This window comes from Phacochoerus africanus, chromosome 8, assembly GCF_016906955.1.
Source record: "Phacochoerus africanus isolate WHEZ1 chromosome 8, ROS_Pafr_v1, whole genome shotgun sequence".
Taxonomy (NCBI): Eukaryota; Metazoa; Chordata; class Mammalia; order Artiodactyla; family Suidae; genus Phacochoerus; species Phacochoerus africanus.
Genome location: NC_062551.1, coordinates 83,042,700 through 83,054,257, shown reverse-complemented (window position 1 = coordinate 83,054,257; position 11,558 = coordinate 83,042,700). Strand labels below are relative to the sequence as shown.

At 54.2% G+C, this 11,558-nt stretch overlaps 1 protein-coding gene across 6 annotated transcripts; it reads left to right on the top strand.

The window, feature by feature from the left end:
- Positions 1–2,772: 2,772 nt before the first annotated feature.
- SLC30A2 (solute carrier family 30 member 2) lies at positions 2,773–11,156 on the top strand. Of its 6 annotated transcripts, XM_047792700.1 has the most exons (10): positions 2,774–3,016; positions 3,225–3,825; positions 4,252–4,430; positions 4,504–4,721; positions 5,291–5,437; positions 6,330–6,483; positions 7,076–7,274; positions 8,012–8,117; positions 9,218–9,352; positions 9,836–11,156. In XM_047792700.1, exons 3-10 carry the CDS (start codon positions 4,396–4,398, stop codon positions 9,979–9,981), a joined length of 1,140 nt encoding a protein of 379 aa, XP_047648656.1. In that variant the 5' UTR covers positions 2,774–3,016; positions 3,225–3,825; positions 4,252–4,395; the 3' UTR covers positions 9,982–11,156. The 6 variants fall into 6 exon arrangements, with proteins under 6 accessions (XP_047648655.1, XP_047648653.1, XP_047648654.1 ...); XM_047792699.1 differs by lacking the exon at positions 4,252–4,430 and having other exon boundaries at positions 2,773–3,016; positions 3,246–3,825; XM_047792697.1 differs by lacking the exon at positions 4,252–4,430 and having other exon boundaries at positions 2,773–3,016.
- The last annotated feature ends 402 nt before the right edge of the window (positions 11,157–11,558 follow it).

The window sequence follows — 11,558 nt, the reverse complement described above, 5'->3', positions numbered from 1 at the left end:
GCCACGACAGGAACTCCCAGAGAGAAACTTTCATCACCTTGAAATCACAAGAATCAGTATTACAATCTGTCCACATTCTATCTCCAGATTTCTTCTCCAGGTTACTGATCACATAGGAGCCCAGTGTACCCATCTACTATTTTGTCAGTAATCAGAGGGAGGAGGGTGGGCAGTCAAGGCTCTGCAGTCAGAAATTTGAATTCCAGGGAGATATCTGTTCACTGCAAACAAGGGGATCTACTTTGCCACACAAAGGGGTCTTGCAAACCAAAACAGTTAAAGAAATTTCCTTTAAGACTATGCTGTAAGCAAACAGGCTTCCAAGAAGTTATTCCATGAATATTGACAGTTCCACAGGCTGCTGCATTATTATTACCAGAGGTTTACTTTTCCCTAATCTTTAATTCTGGAAAATTTCAAAATACAGAAAAGTAGTGGGAATAGTATAACAATACTACACACTCTCCACACTCATCACTCAGTTTCAGCAATTACTGACACACTCATTTCTTCTCCATCATTACCCCCTCCCTCAACTGGGGTTATTATAAGGAAAATCCCAAATCCCAGCTGTCATGTCCTTTTATCCTTTAATACTTTATTTTTTTAGGGCCACACGTATATGGAAGTTCCCAGACTAGGGGTCAAATTGGAGCTGCACCTGCTCGCCTATACCAAAGCAGCAATGTAGAATCTGAGCCATGTCTATGACTATACCACAGCTAACAGCAATGTAGGATCCTCACCCCACTGAGCAGGGCCAGGGATCAAACCCACGTCCTCATGAATACTAGTTGGATTCGTTTCTGCTGGACCACAACAGGAACTCTTTTTTGAGTTTTTTTTTTTTTTTTAATCTTTCAATACTTTAAATGGCTTTTGTTTGTTTGTTTTTTCTTTTTAGGGCTGCCCCCATAGCATATGGAGTTTCCCAGGCTAGGGGTCCAATCAGAGCTACGGCTGCTAGCTTATACCACAGCCACAGCCACACAGGATCTGAGTCGTGTCTGCGATCTACACCACAGCTCATGGCAACACCAGATTCTTCAACACACTGAGCGAGGGGAGGAATCGAACCCTAGTCCTCATAGATACTACTTGGGTTTGTTAACTGCTGAGCTGCAACAGGAACTCCTAAATGTTCTTTTTAAAATCATAACCATTATACCATAAAAAACGAATAATACCTTCATAATAGTAAACATACAAGTTTTAAAAATATAGATTCCTAGACCCTCTCCCTAGACCTACAGAATCAGAACGTGGGTTTTGACAAATAAAAATGCACAACAAAAAATTTGTGAGTTAAGTTTTATTCTGAGGGCTACAGTCCCGGAAACAGCCTCTGAGATAGTTCTGAGGAAAGGCTCTGAAGAAGTAAAAGAGGAACTAAGGAGTTCCTGTCGTGGCGCAGTGGTTAACGAATCCGACTAGGAACCATGAGGTTGCGGGTTCGGTCCCTGCCCTTGCTCAGTGGGTTAACGATCTGGCGTTGCCGTGAGCTGTGGTGCAGACACGGCTGTGGTTGCAGACACGGCTCAGATCCTGTGTTGCTGTGGCTTTGGCGTGGGCCGGCAGCTACAGCTCCGATTAGACCCCTAGCCTGGGAACCTCCATGTGCCGTGGGAGTGGCCCAAGAAATAGCAAAAAAAAAAAAAAAAAGAGGAACTAAGATGTATATATAAACTTTAATTTTTTTTGCTGGGAAAAACATGTACTGGGTTAATCACAAGGAATAAATATTTCAAATTAATGATTTTAACTTTATGCTATGTATGGGAAGATGCAAGAATCTGGGGTCATTGGAAATTTTGCGTTACATGATTTTAACTACCTAAGGGCTAGTATATCCAAAGCAAGAATACTCCTGTTTTTCTCCATCCTGAATTCCCCTCAGTGGGTGACTGCAGTAGCTAAAAGCTTGATCCTTGCAGAACTGGAAGGACAGGAAACATTTTTTGCCTTATAGGGGAATCTACATTTTTAGAATAAAATTGTTGAAGTCTATGAACTGCTAGATCATTTGCCGAGGACCTCCTGGCAACCTCTGACTGAGCCAGGTATAGAATGCTAGTGGAGCAGTTTTTCAGTAAATCAAATGTTAACTGATCAGTCAAACCCTTACAAACTAACCTGGGAAAGTACTGATTTAAGGGAAATCTGTCATAAAAAAATTTTAGAGGAGATCAGGTGAATATCTGAGATGCTAAGAGCTTATGCAGAGGTCCTCAAAATTTACTGTGCAGAAAATCCCTGGGGAACGTGTAAACATGCCCATTGCCAGGCTCCACACCAAGATTCAATTGGTCCGATGCAAGGATCTGGAACCTGCATTTTACACCTTCTCCAGGTAACGCTCATTCTGCTGGTTCTTAGACTATACAGGAAAGCCAGGAAGCCTGCGGTAAAGGTTTTCCACACAGTCCACAGTGGGTGGACAGGCACTCCGTGGGGACCCAATCTAGGTGGACATGCCGCTACCACCCTCACTCCTTGCACTTAATCTTCTAACAAGATGACTTCTGTAGGGAGACCCTGAAGGAGCCTCTTCTCGTCTTCATTGCTGTGGGCCAGGGGCTCGAACCCTATACTCTTGTCTCTGCGAAGGGCCATATCCAAGGCAAGGTCCCCAGCGCCCTTGATGAGGAGTGACTGGCTAGGGAGGTTGCCAACCCAAAGTTCTCTCTATTTAGAAGGCACCCATTAGAGGTCAGAGCTGAGGACAGAGGCCCCTGGGGGAGGGCGAAGCTTCAAGTGGGTGGGGCACCAAGCCTCCAGCAAGGGCTGGCCGGCTTCTGCCCTCGGCGGAACCCCTCGCAGGGCACCTTCCTGGGGCTCCTGTGAACTGCTTCGGGGCAGAGCAGGAAGGATGGTGTGGTGGTAGTGGTGTCAGTTCTGTCCAGATGGCAACTGCGGCTGAACCGCGACACTCTCCTTGTAGCGGTGGAGATAAAGCCGGCCACTCCAGACTCTAATCCGAGCGTGCAAGAGGGGAGGAACTGGCGCTTCTTCAGTGGTGAGGATGAGTCAATCAGTACCGACTGGTCTTAAGGAGGGGTACCGCCCCATCCTGAGCGCAGGCATACCCTGCCCAGGAGCCCCCAGTCTGAGCGGAAGAACACGGGGGACCTCGGGCGTCTGGAGCCTGAGGGTGGAAAGCGATCTGGGGTTTCCTGAGGGAAAGACACAACCTCGGCATTCAGGAACCCTTATTCAAAGTTTAGGAGCCACATTCCTGGTCTCAGGGGACCCCAAAACGGATTTCTACAAACGTCGGTGGGACTTGGCCAGACCCGCGCGGAGGAAGGTGGGCGCAGCCCAGTCCTAACTCAGAAACACCAGCAGAAGCGCTGAGCAGAGGCAGGTAGGCTTTCTGTCGCCGGCCAGGTGGGCTTCTTGGGCTCCAGAGGCGCAGGGGAACGGGTGCTAGGGGGCAGCGCCGGGGCCCTTTGCGGCCCGCCACCCCCTCCCCCTTCCCTGCGGGCTTTTGCGCACGACGCACCGTTTCACACGGGGTAGAGGGGCCCGGATAAAGCCAGCGGGCGCTAGGCGCGGCGGCAGGCGTTGTGGGGGCGACAGCGGTGGCGGGACGACCCTTCGGCTTCCCTCGCGCGACCCAGGCGGGAGCGGACTCGCGGCGGAGCCTGCGGGCGAGGGGCGCACGCGGCGGGGCGGCGGGAGCGGCAAGCCGGGCCCTCCAGGCAGGTGAGTGCGCGCCCCGGGGCCGTCCCGCGCGCAGCTTCCAAGGCGCACGCGGCTGGGCGCGCGGGGCCGCATGGAGGCCACCGAGAAGCTGCATCTGCTGAACGCCAGGCTGGGAGCCAGGTAAGGCGGGAGCCTGGGGAGGGGCGGAAATCTGAGTGGCATCAGACGCACCTCCTCTTGTGCTCTCCTGGCAGTGGATGGTTTTGGCGACGGCTTGAATTGGGACCACAAAGGAGGAGGGGAGGGGTGGGGTGAAGGAAAGGGAAATGGAGCGTGGGCCGGGGGACCTTCTCTCCCTCGCGGCTGAGCGCAGATCCTAACCCCTGAAGGTTAGTGGGGAGTGCGTGCCTGGAGCCCCCGCCCCTGGGCCGGCACTTTGCCCCAGGGCAGCTAGGCCCTGGGAGGCCCAGTGTCCCCTAGGGCTTAAGGTGGGGGCGGGAAAGGCGGTATCTTCTCTTCTCCCTGAGCCCAAGCTCTGTTCTTCTCCGCGGTCGGCTGGACCGGCCCAGCCTCTTGGCCACCTTCCAAGGTCTTTGCCTCCTCCAGGCCCTGGGAGGGATGAAGGAGGAGGGAGCACCTGGGGCCGAGACTCCTGGACTGGTCATTCCTCAGCACCCCCTGCAAACAGGGGCTTCTGGTCACTCCTCCGAGAGTCTGTCGAGCTTAGAGTATTGTTAGCACTTCTTCCAAATGGGCACCTGGGAACTCCAAGGCCCCAAAGAGAGGTAAGACGGGAGTCAGCGCCCCCTTGCTCCCATCTCAGAGCTAAGTATCTCCTCTCGCTTTCTCTCTGGACAGGTCTTACAGATCTCTGTGGCAGAATGGGGCTAGCTGGATCCCTCTGTCCTCACCTGGCATGGACTTGCAGCCCATTGAGCTGGCTGCCAAGAGCAACCATTATTGTCATGCCCAGAAGGGCCCTGACAGTCCCTGGGACCCCAAGAAGAAGCAGGCCTGGCGCCAGCTCTGTGTGGCCGCTGCCTTCTGCCTGTTGTTCATGATTGGGGAAGTCATTGGTAAGGACTTTGCTGCTAATTAAATGAAGTGGGCACATGGATAGTCTGAGTGATCCAAAAGGCCTTTCTCCTGGGTATTCCCATGCTGTTAATACCAGTAGTCCCATTTATTGAACATTTACCATGCTAAGCCCTTTGTATGCCCACTGTCCCATGCAATCCTCACAGCAACCTTGTGCTGTCATATGGGTGCTGTCATTCTCTTTATCTCACACGCGAGGACACTGAGGCACCATAAGGTCAAGTAACTTGCCCGAGATCACACACACCTAGTAGGTCAGGGAAGACCTGCAGGCCTAGAAGGAAAGAGCATTTACCGAGTGCCTCCTATGCTTTCCAGGTCCAATTTGAACTCCGTTTTCACATTTACCCTCTAAAGAGGTTTTGCTAATCCCACTTCCCAGATAGTAGAAGTTGAGGCTCAGAGAAAGTAAGTCACTTGCTCATGGTTATATAGCTAATGTCTTTCTCCAGAGCTCATGGTTTCCCTGGTACACACACACTCTGGGAAGCTGGCTCTTTAGGGGAGGTGATAAGAACCCTTCATCCTCCTGGCCCTGCCCCTCTAGGTGGGTACCTAGCTCATAGCCTGGCGATCATGACAGATGCAGCCCACCTGCTTACTGACTTTGCCAGCATGCTCATCAGCCTCTTCTCCCTCTGGATGTCCTCCCGGCCAGCCACCAAGACCATGAATTTCGGCTGGCAGCGAGCTGGTGAGGGCCCTGGTTAGGTTGGGGATGGAATTGGAAGAGGAGATACGTTATGACATGCATTCTTAGGAGGGTGCAGTGGGTGGAACTTGGGTGGGGGAAGAGAATGTCAACCTTGGCTTCTGGCTTTTGGGAGCTCCCAGTCTGATGGGGGAGCCCTGGTCCCCTGTTCTCTGGGAACTCCCACCCTGCATGGAAGGAGATTCCACCTTCCTAGGAACTGAGGTGGCCAGACTTTAAGAATAAACAACGGTAGGAATTGCCAGCGTGGCTCAGCAGAAATGAATCTGACTAGCATCTATGAGGATGCAGGTTCCATCCCTGGCCTTGCTCAGTGGGTTAAGGATCTGGCATTGCCATGAGCTGTGGTGTAGGTTGAAGGTGCAGCTCAGATCCCGTGTTGCTGTGGCTGTGATGTAGGCAGGCAGCTGTAGCTGATTCGAGCCCTACCCTGTGAACCTCTATAAGCCATGAGTACGGCTCTAAAAAGACAAAAAAAAAAAAAGAAAAAGAAGAAAAAGAAATGACTGTCGCACTGACTCTGCATATAACTCTGGGGAGGAGGGAAAGGTCAGCAAAAGCTTCTGAAATTCATCTCTGGGCTGCAGATGGCCCAGCCTCTGTTCCTCAGAAGCCTCACTTTGCCAGCTGGGCAATAGGTTTCTGTTTTAATGGGTCAGCTTCAATAGAGAGGACTGAGCCTGCTGACTTCTTGGGTTTCTCCTCGTGCGGACATTCTCAGATGTAGGAGTAGTGGGGTAAGGTGCAGCCCCACCAGCCAGACCTCCAGCAGAGCCTGATCAGACCCAGGCCCGGACGTTGGGGAGGGGGACGGGGCTCCTCAGCCTTAGGGCCGCACTCTGAGATGGCTGCTGGGGGTCGGGTTTTTCCTCAGAGATCCTGGGCGCCCTGCTCTCTGTGCTGTCCATCTGGGTCGTGACTGGGGTACTGGTGTACCTGGCGGTCGAACGGCTGATCTCCGGGAACTATGAGATCGTGGGGGGCACCATGCTGATCACCTCAGGCTGTGCTGTGGTCGTGAACATCATGTGAGTGTGGCCTCAGTTCCCCGTGAGTCCTCCCTCCTCCCACTTGTTACACACGTACCTGCCTGTCAGTGAATAAGCAAAGAGGCTTCATACCTGCCATGCGGAAGGGCGAGTGTAGTTCTTGCAGGAGCAGGTGTCCCTAGAGGCAGAATCTGAGTCCTTTCTCAAGGTGATGTGCCTGAAATCCACCTCTGAGAGGCAGGATGCATAGAGCACGGGGGTCTCTGTTGGTTTTCTCTCTCCCTTGTTCATTGGCCTCGGACAAGCCACTTTCCTCTCTAGGCCTCAGCATCACCATCTGTGCAAAGGTGGGAGGAACTAGAGGAACCCTGTGTGCTCTCCTGGTCTGAGGTTTGGCACTGGGACATCTCTGTGCCCAGATTCAGCCTGGCATTGGATGGCAGGCACTCTGGACTGAGGCCACTTGAACCAGGCTCCTCATGCAGCCAAAGGGATCATGTGGTCTGGGGGTGGGGGGTTGGGATTTTTACTCCACGGGGAGGCCACTCCTAATAGGTGGCCTCTGCCTGGCTGAGTGAAGTCTTTATCTGCTACCTCAGTGAATCCCTTGAACTTGTCTCCACTTCCATAGAATGGGGTTTATCCTTCACCAGTCCGGCCATGGCCACGGGCACAGCCACGGCCATGGGCATGGCCATGACCATGGGCACAGTGACAACGCCAGCCAGCATCAGGAGAATCCCAGCGTCCGAGCTGCCTTTATCCATGTGATTGGAGACTTTTTGCAGAGCTTGGGCGTTTTGGTGGCTGCCTACATTTTATACTTCAAGGTCAGAGCTGGGGACAGGAGGAAGTGGGCTGGGTGAGGAAAGGAGTGTAGCTCATCTGGGGGCTCCTCTCTGCACAGGACCCTTTCCAGATTCTAGCTCCTTCCCAGCTCTGGACAAAGGGGTGGGAGAGGGAGGGAACCATTTACCCAACACCCACTAAGTGTCAGCACTTCTGATCTTGACACCCACCCTGAAGGGGAGATGGTGGTGTTTTCTGCAGCTCAGAAAGGCTCAGGGACTTGCACAGCATCACCCAGCTGGTAAGTTGTGGAGCCAGATTCAAACCCAGGACTGTGTGCTTCCCAAGCCAGGACTCACAGAGGTAGTGTGGTGTAGTGGAAAGAGCCAGGCATTGTGTTGGAAGTCTGCTCCACCCCTCGCTAGCTGTGTAATGTAGAGTGAGTCTGTTGCTCTAACTGAGCCTCTCTTTCTCCATCTATAAGCTGGGGATGTTGGACCAGATGGTGTCTAGATTCCATTTAACTCTGTCCATGCCTCTGCCCCTTGGGCCAGGAGGGGTGGGAAGGTATGTGCCTTATCCTGAACCGTGGTCTGTCCTGCCTGTCCCTCTGGACATGGAATGAAAGGTAGGGAACTGGGAGGCAGGGCCAGGGCAAGGCTCATGCCCACCCTGCAGAGAAAGCCCTTCTACCCGATTTAATGCTGGGTGGGAGGGGAGAAGGGAGGCGGAGGTGTTGGGTGGTGAGGCCCAGCTCTGCCTTCCTCTTTTCCTGTAGCCCGAGTACAAGTATATAGACCCCATCTGCACCTTCCTCTTCTCTGTCCTCGTCCTGGGGACAACGTTGACCATCCTGAGAGATGTGATCCTGGTGCTGATGGAAGGTAACCTAGGCTTGGGGCTCCTTTTTTGCTCTTGGCTCTCAAGCTCTAATTAAGTCGTGTGTGTGTGTGTGTGTGTGTTGGGAGGGGTGCCCAGCATATTGATGGGGGGCCATGGGCTGGAGCCTGGCATGGGCTGGAGAACCTCCCAGAGTCCCAGGCTGATCTTGGCACTGAGCAGGGCCCTGGGGTATGGTTGTTCCTGGAAATGTCCTGAATCGTCCTTTCCTTTCCTCTTGTCCCCAGGGTGCCTCCTCCCTGCTGGGATGTGTCCTCCCTGCCTAGTTAGAGGACTTTTGGGTGGTGTCTGTAGCATCTGGCACTCTAGCCCTTCTTCATATGCTTTCTTAGTCTCCGTTTGCCTTCCCTTTGTGGGGGGGTGAGGATTATGCTTCTCAGTGCACAGAGGGCTGGCCAGACTAGGGGTCAGAAAAAGACAGTCGGTGTTGGACAGAACCACTGAGTCCACTCCACCCGGAGCATCCTTTCTGTGGCCCCTGCCTCCTGAGGACAAGGCAGGGCTTTGAGGGGTGCTTGGTGGTGGTAAATGGGCTGCCCCGAGTTCACACTTATTCACCCAGCTTTCTTGTGCTCCAAGATCATAGGTCTCTATGTGGTCAGAGTCCATCTGGCTCAGTTTGAGGTCAGCAGGAGTGTCTGGCTGCAGGTCAGGGCTTTTTCTCCAAGAGTGTGATTGACCCAGATAAGAGTGTAATCCTGCCCCATGGGGGTGCAGGGATCCCCAGGTTGCCTTCTTTCCATTAAAAGTTTTTTTGTTTCTTTGGTTTTTTTTAATTGAGCATATACTGTGGGGCCCAGGCACTCTTCCAGGCGCTGAGGAGAGGGCAGTAAGCCAGATGTCCTGATCTCACAGTGTTTCCATCTTGGGAGACAGCAAGAAACTAACAAATACGATAATTTCCCACAGCGTTAAGTGTGAAGAGGAAACTCCGACAGGGAGATGTGATGGGGACCATTTGGGAGGTGGGGCAGCTTCGGGTCTGCTGGCCGATGAGGTCTGAGTGAGAAGACATTTAAGCAGCAGGAACCGGTGGGGGTGGGAGGGAACCGGTTCCTTCAGCCCCTGTCCCTGCTGTCCTCAGGGACCCCCAAGGGCGTGGACTTCACAGCCGTGCGGGATCTGCTGCTGTCGGTGGAGGGGGTGGAAGCCTTGCACAACCTGCATATCTGGGCGCTGACCGTGGCCCAGCCTGTCCTGTCTGTGCACATTGCCATCGGTGAGCAGTGGGGATCCTGGGGGTGGGTGAGGGGGAGAGGCAGCTGGTGGCCTGGGGCCATCCCTCAAGGGTCCAGATGATCCCAGACGCTTGCAGTGCCCCTGCACTGGACTTGACCCTAGGCTGAGTACTTGGCATACATGATTTCATTTGATCATCACAGTCCAATGTACAGATGAGGAAACGGAGCGTGGGGGGGGGGTAAAGTCACTTGGCCAGGCTTTTACAGCTCGTAAGAGGCAGAGGGGCTTCCTAACCTTAAAGCCAGTGCTTTTCCTGCTCTTTTCAGGGTTGTGCCAGGTATGGAAGCCAGAGGGTGGCCTGGTACAGGAGTGAGTCTAAAGGTTTCTTGATGTCCGTGCTTCCCCATCTTGTTCTGCTAAGGGGTAGGATATGAGACTTGGGCTCCTAATCATTCCTAAGGGCCCACCAGTGAGTAACGTTTTTCTGGTGCCTCCCCCTGTGTGTCCTCTTGGCCCCCAGCTCGGAACACAGATGCCCAGGCTGTGCTGAAGGCAGCCAGTGCCTGCCTGCAGGGGAAGTTCCACTTCCACACTGTGACCATCCAGATCGAGGACTACTCGGAGGACATGAAGGACTGTCAGTCATGCCAGGGCCCCTCGGCCTGACCGCCTGGCCAGGCACCACCTGGAGCATGGACAGGCCTGCAGATGGCTGGACAGAGTGTCCCCCAGGCTGAGCCAGGACTCCGCCTAGCCTGACTGTTATAAACCGGGTGCCTCTCCTGATCGCCACTCCACGTTCAGGGTGGAGGAGCCTTGTCCCGCTCCAGGAATGGGCTCTTCCTCTGCCTCCCGTAACTGCCTACTGCCAGCCCCAGGATGGGAACTCAGCAGCTGTAGAACTAGTGTGACCCGGCACCCTCAGCTCCTGGCGGGGCAGAGTCTGGGCCGCATCCTCAGCCCATGCTGGCCTACCAGCAGCCTCTGGAAAGGCAGTGAAGCATAGTGAGGGGTCACCTACCCGCCTCATTTCCCATTTTCAGTCTGCCTGGCCTTTGCCTTGGGAACCTGTAAGGAAGCTCTGGAACAAAGCCCCTTCCCTGTGCCTCTAGCAATACGGCTTAAGGAGGCCAGTGGGGGGTTGGGGAGCTGGGAGGACCCTACACAGCTATACAGGTCACCCCCGCCCACCCCTGTCCCCGAAATGAGGAGCCAGAGGGCATCTAAGGCTGACCTGTGCCTGAGTCACTTCAGCTGTGAGCTAAATCTTTCTTTTCCTGGACGGAGGGGGCTTCCAAGTTTGTAAGGACCTGCTGGTCCTCTTGCCTCATTCTCCCAGTCCAGGAAGCTCTGCCAACACCAAGGTGACAGGACGAGTGGGGGTGGGCAGAGATTTCAGCTTAGGTCCCAATTTAACAGCTGCACAGCCCCTGAGGCTACTTCTCTTACCCAGATAGTGGCCGGGGGTGGGGGGTGGGGGTCAAGGAGCCTGACATCCAATATGGTTAGACCAGCTCTGTTGCTAGTACGGCCTAGCCTGCTCAGAACTTGAGGATGGAGGACAAAGAGGGTACGACCAGGACAGGAGGCCCTGGCTTCCTGGGGTGCATGTGAAGATTCCTGAATTAGGGGGTGGCTTGTATTTACAAGATGGTGAAGGTGGGGGTAACCTGCCCCCCCGTCTCACAGAGGCGGCAGCATGCCCAGTCATCGGGTGGCCCTGATCTAGTAGTCTCTGCCCTCAGGCAAGTCAGAGCCGCTCTCATCTGTGGACTGAGAACCTTGACACCTACCTCACAGGGTTGTTGTGAGGGCTGGAGCCAAAGTCCGCTAAGCACCTGGTGGTTGTGGAAGAGTGGTTATTTTTCATCACCATTCTAGAAGGCTGGCCTGAGGCTGCTTTCCAGGGGCGCCAGGTGGGCCCCCCAGCCTCCCCAGGGGCAGCTGGGTCAGGGTGCCCTGGGGGTGGGTATTGGTCACTCACCTTCCCCTCTTGGCCTCTCTCTTACCACCTGGGAAGCGACCTCTGTGCCTTTCCAGCAGTCATCCAGGGTCGCCTGTGAGCTAGGTCTGCAGGTTTTTCAGCCGCTTAAAAATCTGTGGAAGCGTGTGTAGGGGTGGGGGGTAGGGGAGACTGCGGGTGGCTGAGCTTCACTCCACCCCAGTCTCAGGAATCAAAATTCCTCCCCCCTGCCCCCGGCCTAGGGCAGGCTTGGAAACCTGGGCTTGCTGTCTGCCAGTTC